Source organism: Saccostrea cucullata, unplaced genomic scaffold, assembly GCF_032062105.1.
Source record: "Saccostrea cucullata isolate Sc308-1 unplaced genomic scaffold, CSIRO_AGI_Scuc_v1 ctg87, whole genome shotgun sequence".
NCBI lineage: Eukaryota > Metazoa > Mollusca > Bivalvia > Ostreida > Ostreidae > Saccostrea > Saccostrea cuccullata.
Window position 1 is genome coordinate 2,023 of NW_026932818.1, and position 17,207 is coordinate 19,229.

At 33.2% G+C, this 17,207-nt stretch overlaps 1 protein-coding gene and 1 long non-coding RNA gene across 2 annotated transcripts; both read left to right on the forward strand.

The window, feature by feature from the left end:
- Positions 1 to 214: 214 nt before the first annotated feature.
- Positions 215 to 1,789, forward strand: LOC134236276 (uncharacterized). The gene is made up of 2 exons (XR_009985577.1): positions 215 to 380; positions 908 to 1,789. It is a non-coding gene; the product is annotated as an uncharacterized LOC134236276 (long non-coding RNA).
- A 5,471-nt stretch (positions 1,790 to 7,260) lies between these two features.
- LOC134236253 (ribosome biogenesis protein WDR12 homolog) lies at positions 7,261 to 16,866 on the forward strand. The gene is given in 12 exon segments (XM_062718428.1): positions 7,261 to 7,360; positions 8,497 to 8,582; positions 8,753 to 8,859; positions 10,613 to 10,704; positions 11,106 to 11,221; positions 12,530 to 12,687; positions 13,000 to 13,045; positions 13,496 to 13,587; positions 14,666 to 14,806; positions 15,402 to 15,507; positions 15,682 to 15,814; positions 16,359 to 16,866. Coding segments are annotated over 12 exon segments (1,284 nt in total). The 5' UTR covers positions 7,261 to 7,304; the 3' UTR covers positions 16,510 to 16,866.
- Positions 16,867 to 17,207: the final 341 nt, after the last annotated feature.

Below are 17,207 nucleotides of genomic sequence, written 5' to 3' on the forward strand. Positions count from 1 at the left end.
TTTTTTTCTTTTCTTTTTTTTTTGGAAAATATTGGACGTTTGTGTGTACAAACGATTAATTTGATGTAAAGTATTTACATTTTGAAATAAACAATAGTAAACGACAAATGTTTGGATTATTGGATCCGCCTCTGTCGTTGTTAAATGGATATTCGAGTTGTCTTTCTTTACCGCTTTCTATTTTCTGATGCAATAGTTTGAAACTTTTCGTCTAAAAATAAAATATGACGTTTGGCATATTATATTTATTAACACCCTTCACTGGATAGCTCATTGATATTGGAACTTTCGAAGTACGAAGTCATGGAATAAACGAATAAATACCCCCTAGAAACGCACAAAGGCAAATAAATATACAACGTAGAGACTTTTAATAAAAGGTAAGGTGCGTTTTTAAGTGTGACTGTCTACATTTTCATGAAATAAACTCAACAATCGTTGAAATTAGCACGTTTTCAAAAAATATTAATCTGAAAGAACCGGTTCGAGATTAATTTGTTGAAAGTTCTAGCATACACGTTCCTCATTTTTAACTAACTACACAATGTTTGTCTTTGAACATTTTTTGGAAAGGGGGGGGTTAACATTTTTAGACGTCAAGAATGAAGATCACAAAAGTTTCTGTAATTCTAATTGTCAAGAATATAAAAATTCGATCATTAACATGATTAATATTACTTTTTTAATGTTAGATGTGTAAATCATGGGTGTTGTACATGTAATATAGGTTTATAAAGAGAGGAGTAACGTTCGAAAGGTACAAGATCCTAAAATTGGACATTCAGCATTTTCAAATGTTTTACTGTTTCTCATATATTTAGGTAATTGTTTATTAATTATAAACTGTGGGAATTTTTTTTCTTTTGATCAATCTATTTATTTGAATTGTATATTTTATGCTTTTCAGGAATATTAAAGACTTCAAAAAATGGAATAGAAATCGTTGTAAGGCTAGAAGAAATGTATTAGAAAAAAGAACATGTTGGTGATGTGCATGTCATGAAATTACCTAAGGAAAAAACAGAGACGTACAGCGATTGCTAACGCTAGAAGTTGGCGGAGAAATATGGGAAGAAAAAAGAAACGTCTAAAAGGGGATGTCAGGGAATCCCCAGGAAAAGACTGGAACTGTCCTTAACCACTGGGGGAGTTTTCCATCTTCACAATATGGCAGGAATTTATTTCCTGTCAACAACCACCAGCAAAATGGCGACGCCGGTCTTGAAGGCTTACTCCCGGGCTCTATTGCCCGGGGTAACGCCATTTTCACATCTTGTCCGAGACGGACGTTACACATTGGCACCAAAAATAAGAAATTCCCAGGCAGTGCAGTTACTTCGCTTTTTGGAGGGCTTGGGTATCACCATGGAAACGGTTAGATATCGGGAACAGAATGAAAGAGATGATGAATTTTCCACAACTTACTGTAAAAATCTTTTCCTAAAGGACAGAAAAGGGGTGTTCTATCTCGTTGTTTATAAAGAAGACTCCGATTTAGATTTGAAACTTCTGAAGAAACAAGTTAACGCCTACCGCAATTTCTCTTTTGCCAGCCACAGAGAACTTAAAAACATTTTGAAAGTTAACTTTGTAACCCCTTTTTCTTTGCTTTTTAATTCAACCGAAAATGTTAAGGTAGTTTTTGCGAAAAATCTCAAGGGAGAAACGTCCTTGAACTTTCATCCTCTTGATGGTCGATTCACAACACGAATTTCCTATGGTGATCTCGAAACCTTCATGAAAGCCGTTGGGAGAGAATTTATTCTAATAAATATTTAGAACACATTTATTTTTTGCCTTTTACTTTATGAAAAAAAAATCGATTATTATCATTTTTTACAAGTTGATTTCTGAGTAGAATACATAATTTTAAAAAAATGCATAAATCTATTCCAACATATTGAAACTTTAAAAAAAAAACACTGAAAAAGTAAAGGCTGTTGCAGAAATATTTCTATTTATATCAGTAATATATTTAATACCTGTATATATTTGAAAGTATGCTCTTTTTACATGTTCCAAAAAAGTACGTCAGAAAAGAGAGAGCAAAATATTTTAAAATTATTACATGTAAAGATACACATTAATTCCGGAAATTTCCAAGTCATTAGTTACTTATACACCTGTTTTATGTATAATTGAAAATGGCAGTAATTTCCTTTTTAAAAAAAAACTGACCGAGAGTGAGAGAAAAAATTGCCTCATGCATTTTTGCACGTATTATAAATAAGTTCAATTTCGCCCTAAAGTTATTGGCAATTAAATTGACAACTCAGATCTGATAAAAAAAAAATCTAAAGCATATTATTTCTTTTATTCCGATAAAGAGTTCCAAACTTCTTCAGTTTTGGGGGAAAAAATTAAGGTTTAGCGGGCGCAGTGGTAAGGGCGTTTCCTCTAGAGTCGCGAAGTAAGGAGTTTATCCTTTCGCCTGCGGTTCAAGTCCCACCGCGGGACGTGGAGACCGGTCCTTTGGATGAGGCCATGTAAACCAAGATCCCGTGTAGCAGTAGGTATAGTGGCACAAAAAAGATTCTTCACTGCTGAAGGGCTATATATAAGTACCGTGTACAGATTTAATTTTGAAGCCCTCCACTGACAAGTGGTGGCGTCTAAATATATGAGTGAAATATTCTGGAAGGGGTGTTAAAAATTTTGTGATCATGATGCAAAATGCGATCTGCAAATCAGCGATAAACATTAAAATCAACGTTAAGTTCCAGTAATTGTTTTGTACTGTGAGAGACCAGCTGCAGGTTTCCCTCTTGGTATCTCTATAGTCACTTCATCTGGTTCAAATTATACTTTTCCTCTCGCTCTTCGAAATTTTATTTGACGCTCGTGAAGTGCAAGATAAAATGTCTAATTCTAATTAGACTGAGGATAATGTAAATAAAAAAGGGGGGATTTTGAGGCACAGATGATCACTCGTATATACGAGCATTTCCTACTTTCTACACAATTTGTTCAAGATTAAAAGGAAGTACTTTTTGTTTGAATTCCGCGTCTATAGTCATGAATTTAAAATATTCCTGTTTCCTCATTAATTATTTCTATGATGTCATAGAAAAGTTCAACTGTGATTAGCTGGAATTTCTCTTAAATATTTGTGTTTTTAACAATATTAACTATGAAATATGTGCATGGAGACAACCAACAGTATTTAAGCTCAAAATTCCATTTTAACAGTACAAATCAGGAGTAGATCAAACAAGGGCCTCCATAAATCAGAGGTGAGATCAGGTGCCATGGAGGAGTGAGCATCCCCTGCCGACTGTTCAATTTCACCGTGGTTTGGAAATAACAGAAAAAATCCGTAGACAATTCAGTGTGTAAATAATGGCCTAACAATTAGTATGAAAAAAACGTCAGTAAACATTATTTTGACTAATTAAATGAAAGATAATATTTGCTGACAAGGTTAATTATTGTATTAAACCATATAGAACTTACGAAATGTTAAATTTGAATGATCGAGACTGTCGATACCTTGTTTTATCAATTTGTTTGTCAATAATTAAGTAACTTTGTATAAGAAAAAATCAATTATTAACCTGTGCAGGTGATAAGCGTATCATGTTACATGTATATGAGTAAGGGAAGCTGACAATTGAAAAGTTGGTCATTGTGTTTATCATACAGCTTTGTTATTAGGTTACCATTACATGTATGAAACAGACGTGTCAGACTTAGTGAATCTTTCATTTCAAGCTCACTGGAATAGAGGCCACAGCAATTGTTTTCTTCTCATCTATAAAAGTTTGAAAAATTTAAGAAATTCTGCCTTATATAAATACAAAACTAAATCTGCTAATAACGAGACGCAATTGGTACCCATGGGAATTCCAAAAAACAGAACATATGGAATCAGAAAGCTTTAATGCATAAACCCTCATTACATGTTTCGAATTTTGTGCCATTTTGTATAGTTTGGGCGAAAAACGATTCTGATATACATCTATATTTGTCTTTGAGATGTCTTTCTGAGGATTACGTACAGTAGCACTGGCGGATTTAAGGGGTCCAGGGGCCCGAGCCCCCTTTTTTGTCCAAAATATACATCAGATTTGTGCGGCTTTGTATGGGGCGCCGTTTTGGTATTTATTGCCAAAAAGTGATATCACCTTTTTGATTCGAATAGTAAATATTAAAACGGCGCCCCGTAGCTTTGGGCTCCATCCCGACCTCTAACTACCCCTTCCTTTTTTCAAAATTCCTGGCTCCCCAACTGAGTACTTCATGTTGACATCACATACATAAAAAGCTCAAAATTCTTTCTCTGTTTATAATTATTAAAAAAAAAAAGATGTGAAGGCTAGCATTAGGAATATGCCTATGCATAATTATCAAGCAGTTTTCAATGACAATTTCAGAAAACTGTTTATTTCTCCTGTCACACATTTTCTGTTATTATATCTAAGTAAATATTATATGTACATTCTGAACTTTTTCATTTTAGCAATTAATTGCAAAGTAGCTATATTTGCCACCAATATATATCAGTATATATATACTTAAATTTTAAATAACAGAGCAGAGTATATTATTTTATTTTATTTTTATTTTATGATGGTCATTTTACATATATGAAAACACATCATACATGAAAATTCCATAGAATGTCACATATCATGTAAAGGTATTATTTTAACCTCTGTTTATCCTTATAAGAAGATGTGAATCTATATTATAAAGCACTTAAAGAATATGCCTATGCAAATTATCAAGCTAAAAGTTTTCAATGACAATCAAAAAAACTCTTTTTGATCACTGTCACACATTTAATATTTAAATATTATGTTACACTCTGAACTTTTTCATTTTAGCAAATGCAAAGTGGGCTTATATCGTATTTCTGACTACGTAGTTCATCAGGGACCTACATACTATAACTTAACATAAAGGTCCCTGAGTTCATTTTACATGATTTTTTTTAACTATAACTAGATTTAAAGTAACAAAAAATTAAAATAGATTAACAAGGACTGCTGTTTTTTCTGTTACTAAAGCATATAAGAAAATTTTAACTACACAAGCCCCTGTGATTTTATACAAAAATGTAATTTATTATAGTAAGAAAATTAGAGTCTCATTTTCTTGTAAAACAAAATACACATTTTTAAAAAAACAAGTTAAGAAACATTTGTCCTACAATATTGGAAAATGAAACGTGAAAAATCTGGAAAACCTACATTTTATGTTTAAAGAAGTTTTTTACAAAAAATACAGCTTATGTACATTAAAATCTTTAAGCATGAAACACATTTGCTTTTTTAGCTAAGTTCTGACCTAAAATTGAAAAAAGATATGCTATCTGTAAAAATTTGTGCTGGTGTCCCCTGTGATAAACAAAAGAATATGTTTAATGTGTAACCAAAACAATTGGATGAATACCATTTTCAGAATGCCATTATTTGTCACAGAGAGATCCTTTTTTCCAAGGGATACCATTTGCACAAAAATTTCATACCCTTATCAAAAGGGGACAAATTTCTCTGGTTAAAACCAAAAGTAATCTAATTATTACAAAAACCTTCTTCTCAGAAGCCTTCAAAATTTTCACCAAACGAGTTTTCATAAATAAATCAGATATTTGTTATAAAGATATTAAAATTTGCATTTTGATGGCAATTAACAATTTGATAACCCCAACTGCTCAAGTCTACATGTCCAGTTACCTAAATTTACAATTAATATTTAAATGTGTGTGTATGTGTGTTTTGTTTGTATATGTTTACTATAATCATCAAATCTTGTTATGTTGAAACCTTTGCATCTTAAAACTGGAAATAAAATTATCATCTTATCTTAACTTAAAAAAAGTCTCTTCACCTACTTTTTAAATTATTATGTTTATATGTACATTGTGTTATATATGTTATATGTTTTGCCCAAGGCATATTTTGGACACTTTAAGGCCTATGATCTATATAAACTTTTCGTAGTCTGATTCTTTTTACATAAGATTTTTTTTTATAAAGAAGAAAAAATTAAGATATGGTATTAAATTAAGGATAGATGATATACAAACAAACTATCATTTATCAAAAGTCTTGAAAATAAAAACTTTTAAATCGATCTGTAAGTAACATTGTCGCATTTTTTTCTCAAATTTTCACAATAACTAGATTTAAAGTAAACATTAAATTAGATTAAGGCAAGTCCACACTTTTACGGATCCAGTTTTAATTTTATACACCAATATAAAATTTTTCTTATGTTTGTCTATACAAATAAAATTTATTGGATGATTGAAAACAATTTAGCAAGTATATATTTGTTTATTATAGTGTCATTGTGCACACAAATCATTTAATTAGTTATTTTTAGGAATAACCACTTTGCATCTTTCCATAGGATCTATATACAAGACAGAGAATCCTTAATTGGTCTTTATGACCTAAAGCTTTTAAATTTTTTTAATCAAACTAACTTGAGATCTATTTTATTTTTAATTCTAAGCCTATATCATCTTTTTAAATTTACTTTTATATAAATTTTGCTAAGAACGATTGAAAAAATAGATATTCCAAAAATGGGGGTATAGATGTTCAAAAGGCTGTTTTGTAAAATTTTTCTGGTCAACCATAATAAAGTATGTGTTTTTGCTAACCTAAGATATAATTATCAATAATGGTAAAGAAAAAATAGCATTTAAACATATAAGATTTTGAGAAATATTAAAAATAAAGATATTTTAAGGAGAGTGAAAGATTTTGACAGAATCAAGTATCATGGTGTTTCCAATAAAGATTTCAAATGATTTTTGGCAAATGAATATTTTTGATTTTCAAAAGTTTTAACATTAATTTGACCTAGAATCTAAATCAAAATTGATGTCACACTTCAGTTTATGTTGAATTTTGGCCAGTTGTATTTTTAGAAGATTGTACTCCAAGACATGTTGTATGAAAATTAAGTCACAGTGACCTGGTTTTTAAAATTTATGGCTATATTTATGATCTCAAGCATATTCTAAATCATAAACTTTGTCATTTGAAGGCATCTTGGACCTACCTTAATAACCTTGGATGACTGCTGAAAGAAGGTGGGGGTGAACGTCGTAGAAAGTTTATAATTTTTTTTCTAAAGAAATGTATTTGGTTTATTGCCTTCTGATAGAAACAGTATAAAAGTATTATAATTCAACAAATTCATTATAAAAGATTAAATTATTTAAACGAATTAAAAGATTCAGACAAAGTGTATTCGTGAATAATTATATCGGGCTTCCATAATCACGTCGAAAGAAGAGTTACTGTTCTTGACAGAACTCTTTTCTGTGAGGAGGCAGAGTTGTCACTATGTCGGACGAAAACATACCACACGTGCAAGCCAAGTTTTTTACAAAACAATCACAGTAAGAATGTATATATAGTCGTTAAAATCTTTAAGATGTGCACATTTGCTTTCTTTTTTAGACAAGATTTATTTCTTTGCCAAATTAGTGAAAAAGGTATAGATAAAAAACACTGTCAGATCATACTTGCAGCATGTAAAAATCTGGATATAATTTGATTATAAATTTTCATGTTAAAAGAGAGCATTGAAGGTTTCATATATCAGTATTGACCTGAATCAGCCAGGTGTGCCTTTTTTAAAGCAATTCCAGTATCTGCTAAATTTGAAAGTATTCCAATTTTGGCTTTGAAGTAATATTTCCTCTTTCATAATTAACATGATTAACTAGTGCAATGTGTATTAAATATGCAGTTAGGGCTATACTGTCTTCGATCACTTTATTTTATCTAATAAAAGTTGTTTTCCTAGATTCCTTGTTGATATGCACATAAATATCGTTTCTCTTTTCCTTGGTTTATTTAGTAACATGTCTCTGATTCAGTTTGTTCCTGCTGGTCCTGATAACGATCTAGTTCTATCAGAAGCCATTTTAAATTGACTTCAAACAATGATTTGTCAAATCAACACCCAGATAATTGTTTACACCTGCACTGATAATTAATCCATCGGCATCGTTTATGTAGATCTAAGCTTGGGTTGTAACTGGAAGTTAAAAGTGCAACCTAATTTATGAACCAAATCCGAAAATCTGGAGATTTTTGGGTTGTTTGGCAAAAATCGGGTGAAAAGCATGACCCCACGGGTCATAAAAAATAATTGGGTTACAGGTTGAAAAATCGGGTGTAGTCTGACGAAAATCGGGTGAGTTGGCAACTATGTATCAGATGGGTCTAAAAAAACATAGTCTCTTTTCATCACTCACTTTCTTCAATGGGTGGTACTGTAGCTCTCTGGTCATATGTCCCAAAGATTTTTTTCAGACCAGAGAGCAACAGATCTGCAGCTATGATTACAGTAGTCCAAAATATTTGACATTTTCCAGACATTTCTCATGACTGTGGTATTTAGCATGCCAGAAAAACATCAGAATGATCACATCAGATAGAGTGGATCATGGAAAATATGCCAGTAGAGCAATTGCTATTCATAACACCATGTTTATCGATTAAGGCTGTTTATTTCTTAATGAACTAGATACTCGGTTCCTGATACCCCGTACTCAGTACCAGCTACTGTAGGTACTTCAGAGCTCAGTGGACTCATCAACCAAATCTTAAAAGGTAAAGTATTTATTTGCTAAATTTGTAAATTTGAAAGGCGAAGTGTTTCTTTTTTTGTGTGAAAGTTAAAAGACTTGATGATAGTGCAAGACAACTTCAGGATAATGGTACATGTATATTTAAATGATACTACAATGTAAGAAGTCATATTCCTCTTGTTTTACGAGCAGACAGTGATGACTCTGTGGAGACAGCTGTTGATTTTGATTTCCTGTTGGATGGGGAATTCCTTAGAGAACCTCTTGACGAACATCTAGAGAATAGAGGAGTTTCTTCAGTAAGTCATTTAGTCCCAATAGAATTGATTTATGTATATATAACCTCAGCCAAAGGCTCAAGTGAATTTTTCTGATCAATATTTTTCCATTTACATGTTGTTCCTCATTGTTGTTGGCATCGTCTTCAAAAAAAAAAAATTTTTTACAATTTCATTGTCTTTTTTTAGGTCACCTGAGTAAACTCAGGTGACCTATTGCTATCTGTTTTGTCCGTCGTCGTGCGTCTGTCTTTAGTTTGCGTTGAGTTAACATTTGAACATTTTCAGCTTCTTCTCTGCAACCACTGAACCAATTTCAACCAAATTTGGCACAAAACATATATGGGTGAAGGGGGACAAAAAAAGTGAATTTCATGATCCCTGCCCCCCTGGGGCCTGAGGGGTGGAGCCAAAACCACTAAAATTACTGCAATCTTTGAAAATCTTCTTCTTTACTCCTGGACATCAAGCAGTCAAACTGTTAGCATGATTGTAATCAGCATTTTCTCTACCAAAATTTGAAATTTCCCTGGGGTCTTTGTTCTAATGCTAGGGCGGGGTTAAATGAGATATATAGTAAAAATGCATTATTTCTTTGAAAATCTTCTTCTCTGCTCCAGGGTATTAAATAAACCAACTAAATGCATAGTTATAATGAGCAAGAGTGCCTCTACCAAAATTGTGAATTTAATGGCCCCAGGGTCAGGGGTTCTGGTGTTAGGGTGGGGCTCTATAGATTACATGTATATATTGAAAATACATGAATTCTTTGAAAATCTTCTTCTCTGCTCCTAGGTATTAAATAAATAAACTAAGTGCATAGTTATTATCAAGGGTACCAAAATTTGAATTTTATGCCCCTCAGGGGTTCTGGTGTTTGAGCGGGGCTTTATAAAATAGCTTTAATGAATTCTTTGAAAATCTTCTTCTCTGCTCCTAGGTATTAAATAAACTAAGTAATTTCATAGTTATGATGAGCAAGGGTGCCTCTACCAAAATTGTGAATTTTATGGCCCCAGGGTCAGGGGTTTGGTGTTAGGGCTGGGGCATAATCTGATTATATAGAGAAATACATGAATTCTTTGATAGTCTTCTTCTCTGCTCCTAGGTATTAAATAAACTAAGTAAGTATATAGAAATGATGAACAAGAATGCCTCTTCCAAATTTGTGAATTTTAGGGCCCCAGGGTCGGGTTTCTGGTGTTTGGTGGGGGTTCTATTGATATTAATTATTATAGTGAAAATTCATGAATTCTTTGAAAATTTTCCTTTCTGCTCCTTAACAACACAGGTGAATAAACCTATATAGTTGGTGATCAACAAGGGTCCAATCTTCCAAATTGTGAATTTCAAGGCCAAGTGTGTCACATGGTTAGGTGGAGGTAGGGGTCAAGTGTACTTACAACTTACATAGTGAAAATGCATGAATTGTTTGAAATCTGCTCCTTGGTATTAATCAAATATTTTTGAAAAGCAAGGATGCCTGTTTAAAAATTGTGCAATTTGTGGATCTAGGCCTAAGGGTCAGGGGTTCATGTGTGAAAGGGGCACTACTGATTAGTTGACATGCATTTTTTGCTCCCCTACCCTGCCTTTGGGTATTAAGTAACCAAACTAAGCAACTTAAATGTATTGTTATAATGAAAATGGTGCCTCTTTCAAAATTGTGAATGCTATAGCATCTGGCTTAAAAAAAATAATTCAGTCACTGGAAAGTTGTTGCATAATGCTCAGGTGACCTATAAGGCCCATGGGCCTCTTGTTTTAATTTCAGGAAGAACAGATTAAATTAGAAATATCAGATACAACCTGTAAGGATTCTCTTCCATGAAACTGGGTCAGCTGTTTACAGGGATGTCAAGGGTGGTCAGTACACAGAACAAGCAGAACATGACTACCTCAGAATGGGGATAATCCAAACATTTCAATGACTTCAGTTTAGAATTTATGCTCCAGTTAGGCTTTTAAAATCTTTAATAACTAACTCAGAATGGGGTTAATCAAACATTTCAGTGACTTCAGTTTAGAATTTATGCTCCAGTTAGGCTTTTAAAAGCTTTAATAACTAACTCAGAATGGGGTTAATCAAACATTTCAGTGACTTCGGTTTAGAATTTATGCTCCAGTTAGGCCTTTCTAAGTATGCTGCATAATCTGTGTCAAAAACTACCTGCATGCTTTAGAGGGGGGATTCAAAGGATGTTGAAACATTAAGCTTGATATATTAACAAGATAATAGATGAATTGTTCTATTCTTTATTTTTCAGCATACTGTCTGGTTGCTATGACAATACAGTCAGATTATGGTCCACAACAGGTGCTCCTGTCCTGACAATACCTGGTCATACTGCTCCAGTCAAGTGTGTCACATGGTTAAGTACAGGTAGGTCACTGCTCCAGTCAAGTGTGTCACATGGTTAAGTGCAGGTAGGTCACACTGCTCCAGTCAAGTGTGTCACATGGTTAAGTGCAGGTAGATCATACTGTAAATCTGGAAATTTTTACTTCGATTTTACTTTGCGAAATAGGGTCAAAATGTTGTTGATTAATTTTTACATTTCAAAATTTTGCGAATGACCACTGATTTGTTTACATTTTCTTATTGGTAATTTATTTTTAAGATAAATATTTTTGCGAATGCAATGAACTCGCAAATTTGCTAAAAATTTATCTACAGCAAAAATTTCCAGATTTATGGTACTGCTCCAGTCAAGTGTGTCCCATGGTTAAGTGCAGGTAGGTCATTACAGCTCCAGTCAAGTGTGTCGCATGGTTAAGTGGAGGTAGGTCATACTACTCCAGTCAAGTGTGTCACATAGTAAAGTGGAGGTAGGTCATACTGCTCCAGTGGTGTGTTTCACATGTTTAAGTGGAGGAAGGTCACACTACTCCAGTCAAGTGTGTGACATGGTTAAGTGGAGGTAGGTTAACTGCTCCAGTCAAGTGTGTCACATGGTTGAGTGGAAATAGATCATACTGCTTCAGTCAAGCATGACACATGGTTAAGTGGAGGTACATCATACTGCTTCAGTCAATTTTAGCACATGGTTAAGTAGAGGTACTTTTAACCAACTTTTATTCAAGTGCGAGAAATTTTCGCAAGATTCGCGAGAGCCTCATCATTGCGAATATTTCTCGCTGTGAACGGTCCTTAAAGTCTATGTGTCTATTTACAAAAGATCCAAAATAGGCTTGATCATGAAAATTAATCGTCGCAAACTAGTTTACCCCTAGCAAATCACGAAATAAAGTCTTTGAAAATAAAAGTTGGTTTACAGTAGGTCATACTGCTCCAGTCAATTGTGTCACATGGTTCAGTGGAAGTAGGTCATACTGCTCCAGTTAAATGTGTCACAAGGTTAAGTGGAGGTAGGTCATACTGCTCCAGTCAAGTTTGACACATGGTAAAGTGGAGGTAGGACATACTGCTCCATTGAAGTGTGTCACATGGTTAAGTGGAGGTACATGTAGGTCATACTGATTTAGTCAAGTGTGACCTTTAAGTGGAGGTAGGTCATACAGCTCTAGTCAAGTGTGTCACATGGTTAAGTCAATAAATACTGCTCCAGTCAAATGTGTCACGTGGTTAAATGGAGGATGGTCATACATCTCAGTTCACATGAAAGTTAGGTATTTTGTGAGATGTCAGTTTTTCAAGATAATGAAGTTCAACTGTATATTTGTTTTTCAGATGAGGGACCTACCTGCCGATTCATCTCAGGCTCACATGATCAGACTTTACTTATCTGGGAGTGGAATAAAGAGGAAAATTCAGTGGAGTGTGTCCATGCATGTCGAGGTCACGCTCGCAGTGTAGATTGTGTAGCTGTCAACAAAGACAAAGATAAAGTAAGATCTAGAATTGATTAAACATGTATTTGTGATTTTAAAAAATTCTTAGATTGACTGTACGTAATGTTTTCATTTCTGATGTAAATTCAATGAATTTATCCAGCCAGCTTTGAGATTTTTTTCCCTGTACATGTGTAAATTTGTTAAAAATTGCATGAATTCATTCTTCATTTCCTGTTTTTATACTTGTGAATGCTCACTATAAGGAGATAATTTGTACAGATGTTCACTTAATATGTAAGTTAGCAATTGTATATAATAAAAAATCTTTAAAGTCGGCATGTTTAAATTGTTGACTTTTATTTTCAGTTTGTCAGTGGATCATGGGACAACATGTTAAAACTCTGGTCTGCAGGTAAACCACATTATTCAATACATTCATTTTTATGTTGATTCATTTCATGTTCACTGTACAGGATTTTGAGACAGGGTAGACAGTTATCAAAACTTGGTTCATTGGTTCTTACTGAGAAGTAGGTGACCTATGTAGTTTTATAGTCACAAGGTCAAAAGTCATGGGTCAAACTGGAGATATGAAAATATTGCCCCACAATATCTTGAGAATATTCAGACTTATTGCAATCCATCATTAAGTTTTCTGATCTCATTTTTTTTTCAATTTTCTGACTTCTATTCTCTGTGCTCATATTTCTCCATAATATTAAATATTATTATCTGATATAAAAATCGTTCTGAAATAAATAAGCAGCAGTTCAGACCTCATAGTATTTTCATTTGAAAATGATGCTATTGTTCTTGATGAAAATCAATATTAATTCATTATTGCCTATTTTTTCTCATGTAGCACCAGTGGCAGAGGGAGACAAAGAGGAGGAGGAAAAGGAAGAAAAAAGTGCAGCCAAAAAACAAAAGCTGTCCAAAAAAGTCCAAACCAGGGTAAGTCTGATCCTCAATCCAAACAAAGGCAGCCAAAAAACAAAAGCTGTCCAAAAAAGTCCAAACCAGGGTAAGTCTCTCCAAAAAAGTCCAAACAAGGGTAAGTCTCTCCAAAAAAGTCCAAACAAGGGTAAGTCTCTCCAAAAAAGTCCAAACAAGGGTAAGTCAGATAACTAGTCCAAACAAAGGCAGCCAAAAAACAAAATCTGTCCAAAAAAGTCCAAACAAGAGGGTAAGTCTCTCCAAAAAAGTCCAAACAAGGGAGTAAGTCTCTCCAAAAAGTCCAAACAAGGGTAAGTCAGATAACTAGTCCAAACAAGGGCAGCCAAAAAACAAAATCTGTCCAAAAAAGTCCAAACAAGGGCAAGTCTCTCCAAAAAAGTCCAAACAAGGGTAAGTCTCTCCAAGATGAAAAAAAAGTCCAAAAGGGGCCAAGGGCTAAAAGTCTTTTTAAGTAACTCTTTAACAGTCAATATTTTGTAATACATTACTGAAGCAAAAAGTCCAAACAAGGGTAAGTCAGATAACTAGTCCAAACAAAGGCAGCCAAAAAACAAAATCTGTCCAAAAAAGTCCAAACAAGGGTAAGTCTCTCCAAAAAAGTCCAAACAAGGGTAAGTCTCTCCAAAAAAGTCCAAACAAGGGTAAGTCAGATAACTAGTCCAAACAAGGGTAGCCAAAAAACAAAATCTGTCCATATATTATAATGATGAGACAGATCAATCCTCAATCTAAATAAAGCATAATCAGATAAATTCTCAGCCCAAACTAGGGTAAGTCAGAGAAATCTACAATTTAAATAAATCTCCAGTTCCAGGTCATGAAATTTTCCATAGGAATGAAATAATAATTTCATTTACTAAATTTTTATGATGAATTTATTGTAGAAATATGTCATTAAAATATTTTTTATGTGTCAAGTCAAAAAGGCTTCAAGGTTCTGATTGGGGAGGTTTGTGAAGATGAGGAAAAGTCTTAATTTAGAAATACTGGGCATAAAGAAAGTATTTATCCAGAATGTAGAATATTCTCCTGCAAGATTCTTTAATAATTTCAGCACATTAAATATGATTTGCAGGTGCCCATTCTGACTTTATCTGGTCACAAAGAAGGAATCTCTGCAGCCGAGTGGATAAGTAGGTCAGAAGTTTGCACTGCATCATGGGATCACACACTGAGGATATGGGACATGGAAAAAGCAACACAAACCTCACTGTTGGTAATAATATAATACAGAATGAACTGGAACAGACAAAGAACTGAGATTTTATCATTTATTTTTATCACATGTTTAACCCTTTATCCTATTGATATAGCTCATATGATATCGTTTTCATATCCCATAGTTGTCACAATTGGTTTTGAGTGATGAAGTAAAATGAAATGGAGTCCTATATAAAAAACAGTGTTAAACATTGATTATGGTGTATAAAACATGGGATAAAAAGAATCTCACATGAATTGTTGTTTGATATATGATTTTTATCCAACTCGGGGATATAAAACACACAACTCGTTGAATAAAAATCATATCCAACTACAAATCATGTGAGATACTATATTTATCTGTCTTTACTTTGTTACCTTGGATAATACGGAAGGCATATAAAAACATTCAGTGTGTACAAGTGGAATTCAAAATATTAAACATGAAATTAAAGATATGTCAGTATTCATATCCGTGGACCACACATTAATTCACTGTTTTAAAATTAACCATGAGAAAAAAATAATCGCAGGAATCTAATTCAGAAAATGTTCTTGTACATCATTGTCATGTGTTTCAATAACAATGTGCTATTTTATCTTTGTAGCAAGGGAAGAAAGTCTTTTTAGATCTGTCCTACTCCCCTTTAAACAGACATATTCTTACTGCTTCAGTAGACAGACACATTAGGCTATGGGATCCTCGAGTATCAGGTAACGTAATCGTTTGAAAAATAAATTGTAAAAAAAAACATTGACTATTGATTTTAAAATTTTCTGTCAATTGTCGACGATGTGCTGTCCTCTGGTTGATTTTTCAATACTCTGTGACTTTCGTAACAACACTGTTAATTTCAGTTTCATTTTGATGTTAATTATCTTTCTTAGATGGCAGAATTGTAAGGTGTACCTATACCTCGCACAATGGATGGGTTTCCGGTGTTAGCTGGTCCCCAGTGAACCAGTATCTCTTCATCTCAGGCTCCTACGACTGTGTTTTGAAACTATGGGACATAAGAAGGTATGTTGTGTGTGTGTGTGTGTCTGTCTGTATGGGTTTATCCTTGTCCATCTCTCTGAGCTGGAGCTCTTGTTTACTTTTTAAGGGCATGGATACTCAAAAAAAGTATATTATTTAAATCTGTTATATATTTTGTGTGGAATTTACTTGTGCTTAATACTGTTACATTTTTATCTGAAAATTCTTTATCAAATCTGCATTTTTTTCTTTATCCAAATCTATACTTTTAAAACCGTATTAAAAATCAATCCTCAAAAGAAATAATATTTATGGTAATGTAAGCTGAAATGACAAAAAAAGGATCAATGAAATGCTTGCATCTTTTTAGATTTTGTGTACATGTATCTTATGACCTTTAGACCTAAAAATTTTCAGCGATGTTTTAACTACTTTTGCATTACATTGATAGCCGTTGATATAGTATTTCTTTACATTGATCTCTTTTATATTAAGACAGAGAAGATTGAAATAATGGATTATTCATTCTTTCTTCCCATCCTACTTCATATATACATATCAGATTACTTTCTTTTAATCTTCACAGCCCAAATTCTCCATTGTATAACATGAGTGGCCATGAAGAGAAAATCCTGGCAGTTGATTGGTCAGTCCCCAGCATGTTACTGTCCGGTGCTGCTGATAATCATCTGAAGATATTTCAGTACAGAGACGTGCAATCTTCTAAAAAAAAATAAATATGTTATATGTATGAAAAGGAATTTCATGATTTCTCTGTTTTATAGACTGTTTTATGAAATTTCCAAAGTTTTTTTTTAAAAGTGAGTCATGGTGAAAATTAATGATACCATGGGAAAGGACTTGTCACTGTAAATAAATATACATTATTAAACATATATGAAATAAATATATATATAAAAGCCAGATTCAACACCAGCTGCTCAAAAGTTATGGCCAAGGTTGAAGTTTCTTTAAAGGTAGATCAATTTAAGCTCTTAGAGGTCAAGTTAAAAAAAAGATGTGTTTGTGTAACACTGATGGAATCAGTGCTTGGAATCTGTACATCTGTCATTAGATAAAAAGAAAAGTTGTCAGTATTGTCTGTGATTAAGCCAACAGTGAGACAGAAGCTACTAGTATTGTAAGGATGTATTTCTGTGTATAACTAGTAATTAAATCAACATGATTTATTTTTCTTTTGGCTACTTATCATAGTTATGATCTGCATGCAAATTGAAGGTAATACAACAAAAATTTTTATGCCATGGTTATGGTTAAAGTTCAGATTTTTTTTTATTAAAGTGGGTCAAACTCAAAGGTTATGAGGTCAAATTTGGTGGTACCAAATGAAAGGTGGATCTTGTTACAAGGAATACACTTTTGAAATATGAAAGCCATAGCCCCACTAACTCAAAAGTTATGGACAAGGTTTTAA